Raw genomic sequence first — 19196 nt, 5'->3', positions numbered from 1 at the left:
AGGACAGGGATTTGTAATTTGGCCATTATGAGAACTTTCTCGTTTGTGGAACTTTTTAAACACCCCTTGAACAAAGACCGTGACTGTTGACCGAGCTGTGTTCAACATGGCTAGAAAAATATTTGGATATAAACCTTCCACTAGAGTAAGTAGACCTTTGAAAACAAAATGTTAATTTTACTTTCAAACCCTGTGTTGTAGAAAAAGAGTCGTTACAAGTTACATAAACAAAATGAAGGGTCCAATGAGGTGGAAATTCCATTTTTAATAGCTCTTTTGCCATTCTGAATAACCTTCGGCTCCCTTCCATTTCTCTCAACAATCGCTGGTGCCTGGAGGCACTTCCACGAAACAAGTTAAACTTTCTCACGCCTGACACGTTCAAATAATCTTCACTTCCAAAAAGCCAGGTCCTTCTGCCAAAACTGGAAAACATGGGGGGAAAAAAGAAAAGGTTCTCACTGATAAATCCTTCTCTTGTAAAGTCAAATTTATCTGACTTACTGCAAGCAAGTTGCTTTCAGAAATTCATGTGATCGTGCACCTGATCACGTTATCCAAAGACGTGACTTTGATGTTCCAGCCAGTCCGAAATAGGTGGACACTGTCTGCTCGGATCTCCAAGTCTCTCCAGCACATCTTCCAGCAACAACACCTGCTGTTTTCTCCTTCCATGCTAAGGATATAATATAAATAGTGTGATCTTGATTGTCTCGTATCATGAGCAATTTCCCTAAATGGCTGTGTGTATTAGCCAGGAGACAAATTATATATTGGGAAAATGGTTTCTTGCCTTGTTCTCAGTAGGATTCACACATTTCCATGATTCCCAACATGGAAACAGGTTGGTGAAAGATAACGGTTCGTGTCCCGCACAGATGACGAATGCCTCGGGTGGGTCCACTCCCTCACGTGCTGCTAGCTCAGCTCGCCCTGGCACATGCGCACACAGGCAGCATTCACAGTCTCCTTCATCCCCCCACTGCACAGGTTATAATCCCCCTCTAGTTTTTGACAAACCACATTATGGTGTCAAGACCCTGAAATTTTATTTGCGGCTTGAAAGTTTCACCAAGAGGTGAGAGCAGCCAAGAGCATGTGGTTGAAACCTAATATCTGCAGATGCTTCAAAATCTAAAACAGGACAACTGCTCATTTGGATATTTTCTTTTTCTGCCAAGCCAGTCTCGTAGTAAATCATCTGCACCAACCTTTGCAATACTCATGGCAGATAAGAAGAGCTCTCTTTATCTCAGCATCCCACGAACCTGGTCTCTCTCGATCAGGCAGGCACCAACCTTTCCAGAGGAAGACTTGCTGTTGGGCATCCATAAGGAATAGGGCTGTTGGGGAAGGTATGGATATGAGGAATTGTGATAAGTTGTAGAAGAAGGTAGGGCAATATAAAGAGAAAGGTAATCATCTCAAAAGAGCTTCAGTTTCAGGTAATTTTTACCCCAATTGTTGTCACCACAGTTGTTGAGTAGAACCAGTTGTGGAAGAGTTATCATAAAGGTTGAGATTAATGATGTATTATTTTCTCACCAGGTTGAGCAGCAATGCAGAGGTCACGTTGCACAAAAGGTAAGCAGTGGAATCCATGAGCAGGATACTCTGTCACCTGCCGCTCCCCAGGTGCACACAGATGGAACAAGCGTGGCCTACTATCACTCCATCGTTGTGCTGCATGAGGTACAATAGAAATGTCTGAGAATACACAGTCCTGCCTTTGTCCAATGCTTTAAACTATCTCCATGTTGATTGGAGCAATATATATATATATATATATATATATATATATATATATATATATATATATATATATATATATATATATATATATATATATATATATCTGTATGAGGAATGCTTCCAAATGATGTTGATAATTGTGCTGAATATGAGTGAATGAATAGTTTTATTATCAAAACATTGCAGCCATAAGGCTGAATTGTGAATGATTTACAAGATAAAAATTGATAATCATAACATAAGAAACATATGAATCAAACTGAAATGGCATTCATGTCATCATTCAGCAATCTGATAATATCAGGCATTGCACTTTTTTGGTAAAGTTCAGTTCTACATTTCATTTCACAGAATCTATCACTATGACGCAGTTGTCTGCACAGAAATTGTTTTTCAGGCAACCAGTCTGGAAATCTACAAGAACTATGCACAGAAGATGCAAAGTTTTTACAAAATTAGGCTTGGTCTTCCTGTAGAGAGTTCAGCTGACAGGTACTCAGGGCATGATGGCAGGATTCATAGATAGTGGGCAACATAATCCTCAGTACTCGTTTTTGAACACATCATTCATAGCTATTTGCTGTTCTGTCAAAGAGGAAAGCCATGCTGGACAACAATACTCTAACATCGGTCTTATGGAAGATGTACACACCATGGTCATATCTATTGGAATATGGAACCTCTTCAATAATCAAAACATGAACAACTTTCTTGAAACCTTTGAGGTAATAAAGTTTGCATGATTAGCCCAGTTGAGTAAATCTAGCAGTTGTACAAGATAATGTGTTGAAGACGTACAGTGCCTTCAGAAAGTATTCACACCCCTTGACTTTTGTCACATTTTGTTGTGTTACAGGCTGAATTTAAAATGGATTAAATTTAAATTTCTTGTCACTGATCCACACAAAATACCCCATAATGGACAAAGTGAAAACATGTTTTTCGAATTTTTTACAAAAGAATTAAAAAATAAAAGCTCAAATGTCTTTCGTCAATAAGTATTCAACGTCCTGAGTCAATACTGTGTAGAATCGCCTTTGGAAGCATTTACAGCTTCGATCCTTCTTGGGGATGCCTGTATCAGCTTTGCGCATCTGGATTTGAGGTTTTACTCCCATTCTCCCTTGCAGATTTGCTCAAGCTCTGTCAAGTTGGATGGGGATCATCGGTGAACAGCAATCTTCAAGTCTTTCCACAGATTCTCAATGGGATTCAAGTCTGGGCTTTGCTTTGTCCACTCAAGAACTTTCACGTTCTTGTTCTGAAGCCATTCCAGTGTTGCTTTGGATGTATGTTTGGGATGATAGTCCTGTTGGAACGTAAATCTTCGCTGCAGTCTCAGGTGTTTTGCACTCTGAAGCAGGTTCTCCTCAAGGATTTGCCTGTCTTGGGCTCCAGTCATTGTTCCCTTTGTTCTTACAAGTCTTCCAGTCCTTGTCACTGAAAAGCATCCCCCATAGCATGATGCTGCCACCACCATGTTTCACGGTAGGGATGGTGATAGTTGAGTGATGAGCTGTGCGTGGTTTTCGCTAGATGTAGCGCTTTGCATTCAGGCCAAAGAGATCAATTTTTGTCTCATCAGACCACAGAATCTTTAGCTTCATGCTTTCAGAATCTTTCACACATCTTTAAGCAAACTCCAGGTGTGCTGTCTTGTGCCTTTTTCTCAGGAGTGGCTTCCAGTTGGCCACTCTCCCATAAAGCCTAGATTTGTGAAGTGCTGCAGAAATTGGTGTCCTTTCGGCAGGTTCTTCCATTTCAACCAAGGAACTCTGTAGTTCTGTCAGAGTAGTCATTTGGTTCCTGGTCACCTTCCTAACCAAGGTCCTTCTTGCCCGGTTACTAAGTTTGGTCGGACAGCCAGCTCTAGGAAGAGTTCGGGTCGTTTCATATTCTTTCCATTTCCTAATGATGGGGCTCACTGTGCTCTTGGGAACTTTCAACACTCTAGAAATTGTTTTATACCCTTCCCCAGATCTATGCCTCCTCACAATTATATCTCGGAGTTCTATGGACATTTCCTTGGATGATGTTAGGACCGATGACAGTCATAAGCCATTGACCCACAAATAACTCCATAAGCTTCACAAAATGATCAGTTAATGCATCAGTCTCAATTTTTCAAGCGTTGGTGGCGTTTCCTGTCATTAAGGCCTAAGTCACATTTGCTCTACGGCGAGGATACGGCGGCCGTACGCCCTCTGAATTCACAGAAACGTGCGGCGGCCGCAGAGTTTCTGAGGTGGCCTCAGGGTGGCCCTACGCCGTATGGCTATATTTGACAGGCCGTAAGGTCGCCATGGAATTATAACGCGGAGTTATAACTTTTTTTCATTTCTACGTTCGCCGTAGCAATTCGACAAGCCGAAAAAAAAAACTGTTAAAAAAAACAAAATTAACCCATTCGTTACCGTCCGTCTGGCTGCACGTTCGCCTTAGGGCCCCCTTGCGGTCGCCTTGCGGGCACCTTGCGTCTGCCTTGATAATTCTATGGCCGCCGCAGGAACGCCCTGAGGTCACCGTGCGACATCAAATCAAAGACCGTACGGCAACCCCACGTTTTCGGTCTCCACAATTTATAAATACGCCGTGCAGCTCCCCGAAAAATAAAAACATATGTGACTGCTACATTGTGTGACCATGGAAATACTGCGGCCGCCGTATAATTGCTAGTGGCCGTAGATTTTGGAGACCCCACGGCCGCCGTGGCAAATGTGACCTAGGCCTTACAGGCACACTTATTGATTTCTTCCATTGATTGGGGAGCTTCCATTAAAAGTGAAAAGGCAATATTATGACTGTTTGATTCACTGAGGATTTTGCACAATACTCCACTGGATGTGAGGTTCCTGTCCATCAGCATAATAGATTGCCAGCAGTGTCATTTACACTGGCTTCTTGCATTCACTATTGGGTGGGAGTTATGGCCACGGACATGCAATAAACGAGAATAATCCTCCAGGAGATAAAAACGACTTGTGTTTATCCACAGCTCCATGTATGTGGACCTTGGAAATATTTCTCAATCGTTCAACGGAATACAAGTGGATGGAGCTGGACCTTGCTCCTGGACTTGTTTATTTTTACTATACAGTGGCCTGCAAAAGTATTCACCCTCCTCCAAAGTTTTCACATTTTGATGCCACCTGAGCTTATTAGTCTCGCCCTGTAGGGGATGCAAGACTATTGGTGTGTGTGTGTGTGTTTTTACCCTCACCGAAGGAGAGGGTATTGCATTTGGGTCCCTTTGTCTGTCTGTTTGTTTGTCCGCACAGAACTTTTGTGTTTTCCTCTGCAACCATGAGTCAGATTGAGAAGAATTTTTCACCATAGGTACGACAACTCATGTAGAATATTTTAATGATGATTATGACGTCATAGGTCATGTGGTGTGGCAGCAATGTTGGAAAAATGGAAAATACTTGACCTCTGTATCTCTGAAACCGCACCAAGGAAAAATTTGAAACCTGGGACACGGCAAGTACTCCTCATAGGGAATGTGTTATTTTAAAAAAACTAGTGCATGCCCGTAAGTGCGTGCCGGTAGGTGCAAACAAAACAAAACAAAAAAACTTTCAAACCGCATGCCAGAAACAACTACACAGGCCGTTCCTTTGCTCTCACGTGGCCGTACATGCAAACAAAAAACTTTCAAACCGCGTGCCAGAAACAACAACCACACAGGCTGTTCCTTCGCTCTCGTAAACGACGACTGGATTGGGGGCATTATGTTTAAGAAAGTACAGAAATCGAGAAAGAAAGAATACAGTAAGTCGATAAATTCTGAAAAAAATCGAGAAAGAATACAGTAATCGTCACTGACTGGATTGGGGTATTGGGTTGAAGAAAATCGAGAAAGTACAGAAATCGAGAAAGAAAGAATCGAGAAAGAATACAGTAATCGTCACTATTCGGAAGTGAAGTCCTCACTGTCCGGAAGTTCACATATGGCAGTTACGATTATTCGCAATTTAGTTTTGATGGCCAATTATTCAATTAGCACCAACGTATTTTGCCTTTTATTGCAAGGAAAACACAAAGAGAAGAGGAAAGAGGAGAAAAAAAAAACGTGAAAAAATAATTTACTTTCTGCTTCGGAGCATACCAGCACTCTGATGTTACCGAAATTTATGCACTGTCTCATATGAAAACGATCATCACTTGGGGCATTGTGTTTATCTATAAATGCGCATAAATCGAGAAATTATTAGAATACACGAAGTCATCATTATCCGGAAGCCTGTACGTTGTAACCCGTAATGGGGAATGCGGCTGCCCGTAAAAAAAAAAAAAATAAATAAATAAATAAATAAATATTCAAACCGCGAGCAACAAACAACAACCACACAGGCCGTTTCTTCGCTCTCGTGTACCCGTACGTGGGTGGCGCGGAAGTTTGCATATCACAGTTACGATAACTCGCAATTTAGGTTTTAATGGCCAATTATTCAATTTGCGCCAACGTATTTTGCCTTTTCGCAATGTCCTCAAGGAAAAACAAAAAGAGAAGAGAAGAGAGAAAAAAAATTACTTCCTGGTTCGGAGCATACCAGCACTCTGTTCCCGAAATTTATGCACCGTCTCATATGAAAACGATCATAACTTGCGGCATTGTGTTTATAAATGCGCATAAGAAATCGAGAAATTATTAGAATACACGGTCATCACTCTCCGGAAGTCCGTACGTTGTAACCCATAATGGGGAACGCGGCTGAGCTTCCCTTCCACATCGGCCACGCCCACGCAACGACGTATATTGTCATTGGTTGGTAAATAAATGGCCATAACTTGGGAAGCACTTGTCCGATTAATATCAAACCTTGAAAAGGCACATCCTCAGTGGGATGTGGGATGTCTTGGTTCCCAGTCATCACTGCCAGCAGTTATAAAATGTCAGTTGTAATCATGTCTCTTATTAATTACATAACACACCAGTACACAAATGCCACACACAATATAACACACAAAAGAAGTCCTGGTGATTGTCTGCAATCTCTAATTGCCCTTTTTCTTGTTTCATTTTAAAAATGGTTTTCTCTGCAACTGCTTGTCTAATCGATGTGGATTTTAAACATAGGAGGGACTCCCCATGGATAATGTTTTATTGCTAACTCTGACGTCAATAGTTACATGGTATGATAGTGGGGCAACTTAGCATAACAATTGTGCATTTTGTGAGGAAAGCACCAAATTTGGCACACTAGTAGCCAAACATATTATGAACAGATTTGGATATTGGGCCATCTCAAATTCAGTCACTGATGGCTGTGGCAGCCATTTTCCACTGCCATCAAAAATTTGAGATGGCCCAATATCCAAATCTGTTCATAATATTGTTGTGAATTCGCGCCCCGCCGGCGTGCGAACTACCGCGTGTAACCAATAGCGGCCGCTTCGCCCACTGAACGTGCAATTCAGTCGTGACCCTCTCGTAACAACGCCGGAGCTAGTCACGGGTGGGGGTTTAACCTCACCACAACTCAGTCCGCATTCCACCTGCACGAAATAGGGTCCGATCGCCGAATGGTCAATTTACCTAAGTACCCGCGCGGGTAGCGTACCGAAGAGTTGTACCACGCCGCAGGTCGACTCCGGATACGAACCGCTTAAGCGGCTCGTTCCGTACTGCAGGGATAACCGAGCGGAGTTATCGCCGACCTCGACGGTTCAGATTATTTATCGGGAACTTACACCCACTATCAATCCCTTACGTGATGCAAGATGGAAATTCAAACAAAGGAATGGATGCAGCGAAACCGGGAACAATTGGACAAGCACTTTTATTCACGGAAGCACGGAAGGCACTATATTACAGTAAAACAAAGGAACAAAAGCAATACACGTATACGTTTATGCAAAGAAAAACACAAGCAAAGTACCAACGCAGATCAACAACCGAATAAGGCAATCCACACGGCAACACTTAAAGCAGGTCTACTTCTCAAGACTGGCGCCACCCACAGACATTTACGCAAAACCCCAAAAGAAAAGGAAGTCGCGACTTCCCTCAGCGCGTCGTCCAGCCCTTGGCGACCGCAACTCCGAGTCCCTCCGGCGTGGTCCACTGGGCTCGTGCCTCGAGCCTGCACGTGTCGTCCGCCCGACAGTTCGGACGGGGTTTTGGGGGAATGGGCTGGGTTTTCGCCGCTATCTCGGTGCGGACGAGGGAGAGAAATGGCAAGCGCTCCGTCCCACTAGCGGGGTCTCGGGACTGCACCGTCTCCGCTCAACCCTCCGACCAGGAACAATCACCAGGGACCAGGTTCGACGACCCGTGGCAATTCGACGACCTTCGCCAACTCGACGACCTTCACCCGACCATGACCAGACCCGAACGAACGAACCATAAGCAGGGACTCTCCAACAACTCTCGACAATTCTCATTCAGGGACAAGGGAAGCAGCGATTCTCCACAACTCTCGACAATTCTCATTCAGGGACAAGGGAGCAGGGACTCTCGACAACTCTTGACAATTCTCATTCAGGGACAAGGGAACCGACGACTCTCCACCGGCACGCCTTTTGTAGGGTCGGGCTCCGCCCTTCGTTCCGCCCCGCGCCCCGCCCCATTCTTGACTCCTCCTTCCTTCGAGACACTTCCAGAATGCCTCGAAGGGGGGCGTTCCTCTCCCCCGGCCGCGTCACACCGCGCATCCGCCAATCGGGAGAGGACGCGCCACCCCCTCCCCATTTCTCACCAAGCACGGGGAAAAATCGCGGGAAAACCCCACAGGCATTGTTGGTTATCTTCTCCACGCGCCGTACGACGAGGGAAGGAAGATTCGGGCGGGAGATATTTGCACGGGCGTTTTGGGCGGGAGATATTTAAGCGGGAGTTTTGGGCGGGAGATGCCCCTTCGCACCCTTGTTGCTGCTGCCACTCTGCAACTTTCATCCGTCCCACGGAGATCGTGACCGCACGGTGCTCGTTGAATGGCGAGTGGCGAAGATGGTGTTAGTGTCGTTGTGGAAGGTGGTGTCGTGGTGTTAATGGCGTGATTGTTGTCGTCGTGTAGTGAATGGCGTGATCGTTGGGATGTTGGTTGTGTCGATGTTCGTTGTTGTTCTTGCACCAAAATTACGACAGCAAAAGAAAAACAGCTAAGTGAAGAATCGCAGCCCGAATGGATCACATATATTCCCTCTATACAACGGGTTTGGGCTAACTACACATGGACTTACCGATATATCTCACCTGAGGACCCTTTATGGTGTATTGCGAATTTCCACAACCGTAACACTACCCCTCCCCTTTTTACAGACTCGTCCCGAGTCAAATTCTCGTGTACCATCATGTGTAGTTCTCCCCTAATACATTTTACCTTCGGATCCCTGAGTGTGACATTCAGTGTATTCGTGTCCCCAAAATAAATAAGCTGAGGGCTGAGTAACTAACGAACACACTCATCCGGACGTCTTAAATAAATTGCCAGCGCTATGACATACATGCCAGGGGCGCACTCATATTTACAGTAATTCTTAACAACTTAACCTTACAAATCTTACACGAAACCATGGCCCAGGATCAATGGACTCTGCAAAGAGAAAAGCAGTTAGCAGGGAGCCAGGCTGCTCGCATGCAGTCTCTGGCTCATGAAACGCAGGTGCGGGGAACGTGGCCGGCTGCTCACATGCAGTCCAAGGCCTCCCCCTTTTAAATGAACGCCGTGAACAACGAATGACGCACGGGCTGCCACTGCAGGCCCGTGTTGTAGCTGCCAACAGGACAGTTCTTGCGGCTTCACGACGATCCGGGCGCAGATGGAAATGAACGGGGGGGGGGGGGAAATCGAAACAGAACCGGGGCAAAAAGTAGATGAGGGCAGCAGGTATGACATGGCAAAGGTGGCAGGCACACACAGCCCACAGAACGAGGCCGCTGCAGGCGAACACAGCCAGCGGCCGATCCGACCGGCACAGGCCTTGAAGCAAAACAACAGCTGCCGATGAAGTTGGCCAGCCTCCCGCCGGGCAGTGCAGGTTGGTGGAGGGAGTGCGGTGGTGCTGGCCACTCAAAAGGCGGGCTCGGACCTACCTAACTATTTCCCTCCCACCTATCGCCTTTGCATGTCTCCGTCCATACCCACTCCCTTAATTTGTAAAACCCAATTTAGCCCCAACTTATTTTTTTGTTGTTTTTATTTTTATCTTTACTTCCCCACTAGAAATCATCCCCTAACCCCCTTTACTGTCCTTGTTTGGCTAACCTATCCTGTCACCGAGCCTACTCCCAACCCCTACGTTCCCTTCCCGGAGGGGAATAAGGGAGAGCTTGCGTCCTGTGTCGAGGCCCAACTCAAGCCTCAAGATGGCCTCCTCGGAGTTCAGCGATCTTTACCCAAAGTGGGTCCAGCGGCCAACAACGAGAGCGAAGGGATGGATGGTGTGGAGGGGTACACTTCCTATCTACCCAAACCATTAACTCTTCAACTACCCCGGGGCTTTCAACAAGCGCCTCTCGCTTAATCTATCGGTTCCAACAACCAGGATTCCTGTCGCCTGTGTTGGTGTCCTCACAATTTCAGGCCTTTCCCCCCAATTTTCTGCCCGTGCCCTCACACGGTCTCGTGGCTGGGACGCGTGGCTCCCTTGGCAGGCACTACCCTCTGCCGATTCCCAAACGATGGCACCCCCGGACACTACACTGCCTCCGAGCCTACCAGCTCCCTAAACACTGGGGAGTGCCCTTCATGGCGACTCCCCTGAAACGCTCACGTGGCAGGCTGGCGCCCCGGGCCCCTTCCCTGGGTGCCTGTGCCCAATGCACTGCCCACGCGGCTAATGGCGCCCCGGGCCCCCGCATCATGCGGGCGCACCCATGCCAACTACACTATCCCGGTCCCCCATGGGCCCTTGGCCGACCACGGCCGACGAGCCCGGTCCCCGGGGTACCCACTCAGCGATACTCACCGTTCGTAGCCACGCTCCCAGCCTGTCAACAGTGCTCCTGCACCCCTCCAAATGGGTTTTGAGCCTACTTTCCCACCAACAACAAAATGGAGGTCGTTTTGTCAATTTAACTAACCCACTAACTCACTTTATCCTGACTCGGGGTCCCTTGGGCGGGAATCCCTCCTCCCCCCAATCACTCATCGCACCATGCATTCCACATTCGCTCCACTCACACAGACCCGCTGGCCTCACTCACTCAACCTGTTTCCTTATCGCTCTTCAACTCACCCATCGCTGATATCTGCCATCCTTCTCACTACATCCCCTAACTAACTCGTGCTCCCACGTCGTCCCTTAAACTAAAGCACGTTACATTTAACACTACGTAGCAAAGCTACGTCCCCTCTACACACTCACAAGTCTGTCACTGTCCTCAAATCTCTAAAAATAATTTCCCTTCCTCAATCTCATCTACACCCCTCTACCTAATCCATTCCACGGGCCCCATGAGGACTTACCCCTGCCCCATGAAGCCGGTCTAGATATCATTAACCCTTCCCCCTAAATAGTTGTGTCCTGTGCCCTGGACAGGGGGTCTTCCACCCCTGCCCAGGGAATCCTGTTCACCCGAAAGCGAGGCTTGCTTTTGTTCTCCAATTTTTTTTTCCAATTACGCGCGGCAACTCACAGCTCACGCACTTTGCACCTTGCCCGTGACGTCATGCAGCTGCACGTGTACCTCGTCCCTTCTTGGACGGCACCATCCGGCAGGGTTTCACCCTCCTGCCGGATCCCGACCACACGTGCAGCCATGACATCACCCTGCACACCCCAAGGGGTTCCCCATGCGAACACATGTGCTCTGCCCGTCCGTAACCTGCGCAGTGCGCCCTGCGAACAGAACACCCTGCGCCGGCCACGGCAGAGCTTCACACACGCGCCCACCTGGAGAACCCATCCGGTCCAAATCCGTAATCCAGCCTACCCTTTGTCTGTCCGCGGGATCGGCAAATCCACCGCTGGCGTTTCCGGACCGGGCTTCACTCCCGCAAGCGAGCACGTGGCGGTCTCGTGCACAGCACGGCCTGAACCTCGCGCTCGCCGCTAGGTAAACCCGGCGCGGTCCCCATTACAGCTACGGCTGCAACGCGGCCTTTGTCCCTCTGTCGCCGTTGTCGTCTCCATTCCATCCATGCACACCTGCGTGTCACGACGATCACACACCACGACATGATATTCACCCCGGGAGACGCGGCTGCATGTTCGCATATGCCCACCGTAATCGCCCTTACGTACCGCTCTCTTACACACACTGTCTCTCTCACACGGACCCTCTCACTCACACACAACCTTTCACTTGCACAGGGGGTCTCACTCACACTCACACCATGCGTGCTGGAAAGCACGCATCTCCACACACTAGCAAACACACACACACACACACACACACACACACACACACACACACACACACACACACACACACACACACACACACACACACACACACACACACACACACACACACACCTGCACAACCACACTGGGGATTCGCGCCACCTCTCAGGGTCCCGGGGTCTCCATACCCCCAAGCTGCACGTGCACCTGTCCACAGCACTCGTCCCCTCGAACTCGCTTGACACGACCGAACCCACCTGGTCGTGATCAGCTTCAAGGGAGAATAGCGTCTCCCTCCGTTCACAAAGGAGGCTATCCAGCTGCTCGCACCGGGTCACGACACAATCCGCCAGCTCACCCCCATTAAGCCTCACTAACTCTGTGTGTGTGTGTTCTGTTCCTTTAACCCCGTCTTTATCATGCAGTCTCTCCTCTATTTTTTCTTTCTCCCGCGTCTCTATACATTTTATTTCTATTGTCTCTTCGTGTCTATTAGTTTCTTCCTGGATCCTCTTCTCTGTTTCCTCCTTCGTTTTATTTAATTCATTCTCGACTCGGTCTATCTCCCGTGTCTCTGGCAAACTTCAACTTCCTTCTTTGTCTCTGTTGCTTCTCTCTTTTCCATTCTTGTTTGTGTCTCCTTTATTCGGGTAGGTCCTAACCGTTCCTTCATCCGACGAGTGGTGTCGATCAAGAACTGCACCACCAACATTGCTCCTTGTGGTGATATCACACGTCCCACCTTATTGCGTTGTTCTACTTCCTGGCTCCTTTTGAGTCTTTCCTCCTCTCGGAACTTCCTGGGTTCTTCGTTCTCCCTCCGGAGTTTTTCAATCTCCATGGACTCCAATCTTACTCCCCGTTTTAGTTGTTCAATTTCGAACTCACATTGTTCTTGTTTTCTAACCCACAGTTTCTCCTGCTCTTCATTCTCCAATCTCATCGTTTCTTTCAATTGGCTCATTTCCTTCCTGTGTTTCATTCGCTGTTCTCTCACTACTCTCCCTTGTTTCTTCTCCTGTCCTTCCTTCTCCAGTTTCGTGGTTTTCTTCATTTGGTTAATCTCCCTTTTGTGTTTTATTCGCTGCTCTCTCATTACTCTGCATGCCTCAACCTTGCTTTCTCTTTTAATTGCTCCTGTCTTTCTTTTTTTAATTTCTTTCACCCCCTGGCCCTCATTCTCCAACCTCATAGTTTCCTTAAATTGGTTAACCTCAAATTCATGTTCTTGTTGTTTTCTATTCCACGGTTCCTCTCGTTCTTCCTTCTCCAATCTCGTTGTCTCCTTCAATTGACTGATTTCTCCTTCCTGCTTCAGTTGTTCTTTCCTCATTACTCTTTCTTGCATCTCATTCTTTAATCTGGCCTTCGCTTCCAGCTGTTCGATCTGTACAGTGTGGTTCCTTAACGTTTCATTCTCTGATGTCGTTCTTTCTTCTCTCACCATCCTCAACTCATTTTGTAATTCCGTCTCTTTGTCCTGGTGTTTCCGTAACTCAGAAGCTTTCTTTTCCAATTCCTTTCTCATCACTGCACACTCTGACCTTGCTTTGGCTTCTAATTGTTCGATCTGCCCAGTGTGGTCCCTCAACATCTCATTCTCTGTCTCGCTTCTTTCTTCTCTCACCATCCTCAACTCATTTTGTAATTCCGTCTCTTTGTCCTGGTGTTTCCGTAACTCAGAAGCTTTCTTTTCCAATTCCTTTCTCATCGCTGCACACTCTGACCTTGCTTTGGCTTCTAATTGTTCGATCTGCCCAGTGTGGTCCCTCAACATCTCATTCTCTGTCTCGCTTCTTTCTTCTCTCACCATCCTCAACTCATCTTGTAATTCCGTCTCTTTGTCTTCAAGTTCCTGTAACTCCAAAACTTTTTCCCGTCTTTCCCTTCTGGCCTCATCACCAATTTTGCATGCTTCCTTCCAAAATTCGGTCATTTTCCTATTGGATTCCCTTAGTTCTTCCTGCCGTTTCTTTCCTCTTTCTATCACCTGTTCCAGGCTTTCTCTTTTCAGATTACCTTTTTCTACCTCTCGCTCTTGTTCGTTCCTTTGTTTTTTTTAACTCATAGGTACTCCGCTCGACTTTCCTCCTTTCTCCCTGTTGTTCTTCGAGCTGTCTTGACTTTTCCAATATTTTTTCCTTTAGTTGTTTTAATTCCAAATCGTGCTCCTTTTGTTTCTTTTCGAGCTCGATTTTCCATTCTTCCTCCAATTGTTTCCGAAGCCCGCCGATGTCCGCCTGCCTCTCCTGCCATGCCCACGTGGTTTGAAACGGTTGTTGGGAGCGCTCGCCTCGTGTCGTGCCGTTTGTTGTGCCAATAATAGCGGCCCGCTCCATCCTGCGCTGAGGTGCGATCGCGCCGCCATTATGCGACTCAGTTTGCCGATAAAGTCCGTGCTCAGAATATGGGGTTGAGCTTCCCTACGGATTAACATTACAAAAAGTACCATCCCGGGCCATGGATTCTATATTATTACACATTTATCACCCCCGGCACCCGCTCGCTTTGAAATGCCATCTTATTTCACGTAAGCGGATTAAATTTAAATTGCTCGTAATTTGGAGGGAATCGGGGGTTGCTCCACTCACCCCTGAACCGATTCCCGTGAATTTAGCTTGGAGGCGGGGTGGATTCGAATCTCACTCCCGGACACCAATGTTGTGAATTCGTGCCCCGCCGGCGTGCGAACGACCTCGTGTAACCAATAGGGGCCGCTTCGCCCACCGAACGTGCAATTCAGTCGTGACCCTCTCGGAACAACGCCGGGAACTAGTCACGGGTGGGGGTTTAACCTCACACAACTCAGTCCACATTCTACCCGCGCGAAATAGGGTCCGATCACCGAATGGTCGATTTACCGAAGTACCCGCGCAGGTAGCCTACTGAGGAGTTGTACCACGCCGCAGGTCGACTCCGGACACGAACCGCTTAAGCGGCTCGTTCCGTACTGCAGGGATAACCGAGCGGAGTCGTCGTCGACCTCGACGGTTCAGATTATTTATCGGGAACTTACACCCACTATCAATCCCTTACGTGATGCAAAATGGAAATTCAAACAAAGGAATGGATGCAGCGAAATGGGGAACAATTGGACAAGCGCACTTATTCACGGAAGCACGGAAGGCACGTATATTGCAGTAAAACAAAGGAAAAAAAGCAATACACGTATACGTTTATGTAAAGAAAAACACAAGCAAAGTACCAACGCTGATCTTCAACCGAATAAGGCAATTCACATGGCAACACTTAAAACAGTTCTACTTCTCAAGACTGGCGCCACCCACAGACATTTACGCAAAACCCCAAAAGAAAAGGAAGTCGTGACTTCCCTGAGCGCGTCGTCCAGCCCTTGGCGACCGCAACTCCGAGTCCCTCCGGCGTGGTCCACTGGGATTGTGCCTCGCGCCTGCACATGTCATCCGCCCGATAGCTCGGACGGGGTTTTGGGGGAATGGGCCGGGTTTTCGCCGCTATCTCGGTGTGGACGAGGGAGGGAAATGGCAAGCGCTTCCTCCTACTAGCGGGGTCTCAAGACTGCACCGTCTCCGCTCGACCCACCGCTCGACCCTCCGACCAGGAACAATCACCAGGGACCAGGTTCGACGACCCGTTGCAATTCGACGACCTGCGCCAACTCGACGACCTTCACCCGACCATGACCAGACCCAAACGAACGAACCATAAGCAGGGACTCTCCAACAACTCTCATTCAGGTACAAGGGAACCAGCGATTCTCCACAACTCTCGAGAATTCTCATTCAGGGACAAGGGAACCGACGACTCTCCACCCCCACGCCTTTTGTAGGGTCGGGCTCCGCCCTTCGCTCCGCCCCGTTCTTGGCTCCTCCTTCCTTCGAGACACTTCCAGAAATGCTTCGAAGGGGGGCGTTCCTCTCCCCCGGCCACGTCACACCGCGCATCCGCCAATCGGGAGAGGACGCGCCACCCCTCCCCCTTTCTCACTCAGTACGACGAGGGAAGGAAGATTCGGGCAGGAGATATTTGCACAGGGGTTTTGGGTGGGAGATTCCCCTTCGCACCCTTGTTGCTGCTGCCACTCCGCTCCTTTCATCCGTCCCGCGAAGATCGTGACCGCACAGTGCTTGTTGAATGGCGAGTGGCGAAGATGGTGGTAGCATCGTTGTGGAAGGTGGCGTGGTGTGAATGGCGTGATTGTTGGCGTCGTGTAGTGAATGGCATGATCGTTGAGATGTTGGTTGTGGCGATGTTCGTTGTTGTTGTTGCACCAAAATAACGACAGCAAAAGAAAAACGGCTAACTGAAGAACCGCAGCCCGAATGGATCACATATATTCCCTCTATACAACGGGTTTGGGCTAACTACACATGGACTTACCGATATATCTCACCTGAGGACCCTTTATGGTGTATTGCAAATTTCCACAACCGTAACAATATGATAGGCTACTAGTGTGCCAAATTTGGTGCTTTCCTCACAAAATGCACAATTGTTATGCTATATTTAGCTAAGTTGCCCCACTATGACAGCCATATTGTATTAAAGGAAAATATTTGGACATCATTTTCTGTGAAACTGCTCAACAAAAAAAAAATTGAAACTCGGCTTATGCCATCAACTCCTCATGGGAAATATTGGGTGATAATGATGATAGAGTTTGTGAAAAACTATCTTCATGAAACTGCAGGCATGTGCAGAAAAGTTTTGTTGTCAGACAAGAGAAAAATTGAAGTTTTTGGTCTCCATGCAAAGCGTTATGTCTAGCGCAAGCCTAAGACTACACAACACCCAGTCAAAACCATCCCTACTGTCAAGTATGGTGGGGACAGCATCATGTTCTGATGCTTCTTTTCATCAGCAGGGACTGGCAAGCTTGTCAGGATAGAAGGGACAATGGACGGTTCAAAGTACAGGAGAATCCTTGATGAAAACCTGCTTGAGTCAGCCATGAATCTGAAACTGAGTCGGAGATTCACATTTCAGCATGACAATGATCAGAAGCACAAAGATAAAGTCACACTGGAATGGCTGAATAAGAAGAAAATAAATGTTCTTGAGTGGCCCAGTCAAAGTCCTGACTTGAAGCCAACTGAACATTTATGGCGAGATTTGAAGATTGCAGTCCATCGACGATTCCCATCAAACGTGGCAGAACGAGAGCAATTTTCACGTGAAGAATGGACAAAGATTTCACCACGTCACTGTGCAAAGTTGGTAGAGACCTACCCAAAAAGACTCGTAGCGGTTATTTCTGCAAAAGGTGCTTCCACCAAGAACTGACCTCAGTGGCTGAATACTTTTACAACCAGCGAATTTTGATTTGAACATGTTTCTTGCAGGTATTCGTGGCACGTTTGCCTGGTGATGGCTTAAAGGTGAGGGTGGTGGGCTTGGGTTCCTAGGATCCTGAATTCAAATTGCCCTTGGCTTGAATTAATACAGGTGGGGTTGACTCTGCCTTTCATCCTTCTGAGGCCGACAAAATGAGTGCCAGCTTGCTGGTATCCTGTGTCGGAGTGGTGACCTGTCCAGGATTGTACCCAATAGCCAAGGAGACTGCTTAGGCAGCACCAACGCTCTGCACAGAGTATGGTCCCGATGGATGAATGGATGGATTCTTGACATGTAACCTCCTTCAACTATAAGTGTTTCTTTTGATCTATTCAGTTATGAATAAAAATTTAATTTGGAAAAATTGTTTCTACATAATTTGTAATTGATCTAAATGTGGCATTGTTGGTATAGGCCCTGTCACACCTTGACGATTTAGCCAGCGTGTGCCGACGTATGAAAAATTTGTCTAAAACTCTGGCACACGTCGAATACGTTATGGGTAAGTTTGGTATACGTCGTAGTACACTGGCATACGTCGTAGTACGCCAAGCTGTCGACAAATTTTAACATGCTTGAAATTTTCCGTTGTATGCCAGCGTATGACTCACACGTTCTGCATACGCTGGCCATAAGTTGTAGGCACGTTACGCGATCGTTGACAAACGTCGACACACGTTATTTGTAAGTTACTCATAAGTCGAAACACGTTGAGGTAATGTTTAGCGTCAGTGTTCCAGACTCCATGTTTTTTTTTTCTTTTCTTCGCATTGACGGTGATGTGGACACTTCAATTTATAGTGCGGTTATAATATAATATAATTAATAGGCTGCCGCTCAACGACTGAAATCATAACCACACTAGAAATCGAAGTGTCAACATCACCGTCATGCCGAAGAAAAAAAAAATCAAATAAAATCATGGAGTCTGGAACACTGATGGGTTCCTCCTGTGTGAACCCCATTTTTATATACCAATTCCCCTAAACGCTGCCAATACGCCATTATACGGTAGCTGTAAGTTAGTAACACGTTCAGTAAGTTCTGTGGTAGTCCGGAAGACGTCAAATACATCTACATACGTCAATGTGCGTTGGAGGTACGTTACTCATAGATTCAAAGCACGTTACTCATAGGTTAGGAATGTTTCGGGTACGCTAAACATTACCTCGACGTGTTTCGACTTATGAGTAACTTACAAGTAACGTTTGTCGACGTGTGTCAACGATCACGTGCCTAACCCTAACGTGCCTACAACTTAAGCCAGCATATGCGGAACGTGTGCGTCATACGCTGGATATGTCGAAAACTTTTCAACATGCTGAAAATTTGTCGATGTACTCGGCGTACTATGACGTATGCCAGCGTGCTTCAACGTCTCTTAACGTATACAAAACTTACCCATAACGTATTCGACGTGTGCCAGCGTATTCGGCAAATTTTTCATACATCGGCATATGCTGGCTAAAACGTCAAGGTGTGACAGCAGCTTGACACTTCGATGTCTAGTGCGGTTATGATTTTAATCGTCGAGCCACAGCCTTTTAATAGGCTACGCCACGTGATCGTCGGCGACACGCTGCCGCGCTATGCATAAGTTCGACTATCGTTGGACATAGGTTGTGAACGCCGACAACACGCTCAGCATTCGTTGGTATAAGTTATCTATATGTTATCGAAACGTTCTGTGTACGTTACTAATACGTTATGCATACGTTCCACTCGTTATGAATACGTCCAAAACTGGAAAAAAAACATCAATAGTTCAGCGTACGCCAGCGTTTTACATACATTTTGATACCTTGCCATACGCTGGCTAAAACATCAAGGTGTGACAG

General features: G+C 47.1%; 1 protein-coding gene across 17 annotated transcripts in view; it reads right to left on the bottom strand.

Annotated features, from left to right (window-relative positions):
• Nucleotides 1-245: 245 nt before the first annotated feature.
• The window catches only part of LOC147028201 (supervillin-like), a 196012-nt gene continuing 177061 nt past the window's right edge, over nt 246-19196 (bottom strand). For 15 of the 17 annotated variants that reach the window (XM_085878374.1, XM_085878372.1, XM_085878373.1 and 12 more), the window contains 5 exons: nt 1546-1683; nt 1212-1343; nt 794-933; nt 545-676; nt 246-425 (listed from right to left, as the gene is read on the bottom strand). In XM_085878374.1, coding sequence (XP_085734500.1) covers nt 554-676; nt 794-933; nt 1212-1343; nt 1546-1683 — 533 coding nt within the window. In that variant the 3' untranslated portion in view covers nt 246-425; nt 545-553. Of the gene's footprint in view, nt 426-544; nt 677-793; nt 934-1211; nt 1344-1545; nt 1684-19196 lie in introns of those variants that run through there. The other 2 variants (XR_015057460.1, XM_085878385.1) reach the window with 2 other exon arrangements.

The sequence above is a fragment of the Eptatretus burgeri genome, chromosome 4, assembly GCF_056783735.1.
Source record: "Eptatretus burgeri isolate ZD-2024b chromosome 4, Ebu_testis_v1, whole genome shotgun sequence".
Taxonomy (NCBI): Eukaryota; Metazoa; Chordata; class Myxini; order Myxiniformes; family Myxinidae; genus Eptatretus; species Eptatretus burgeri.
This window is presented reverse-complemented; position numbering and strand designations above follow the sequence as displayed.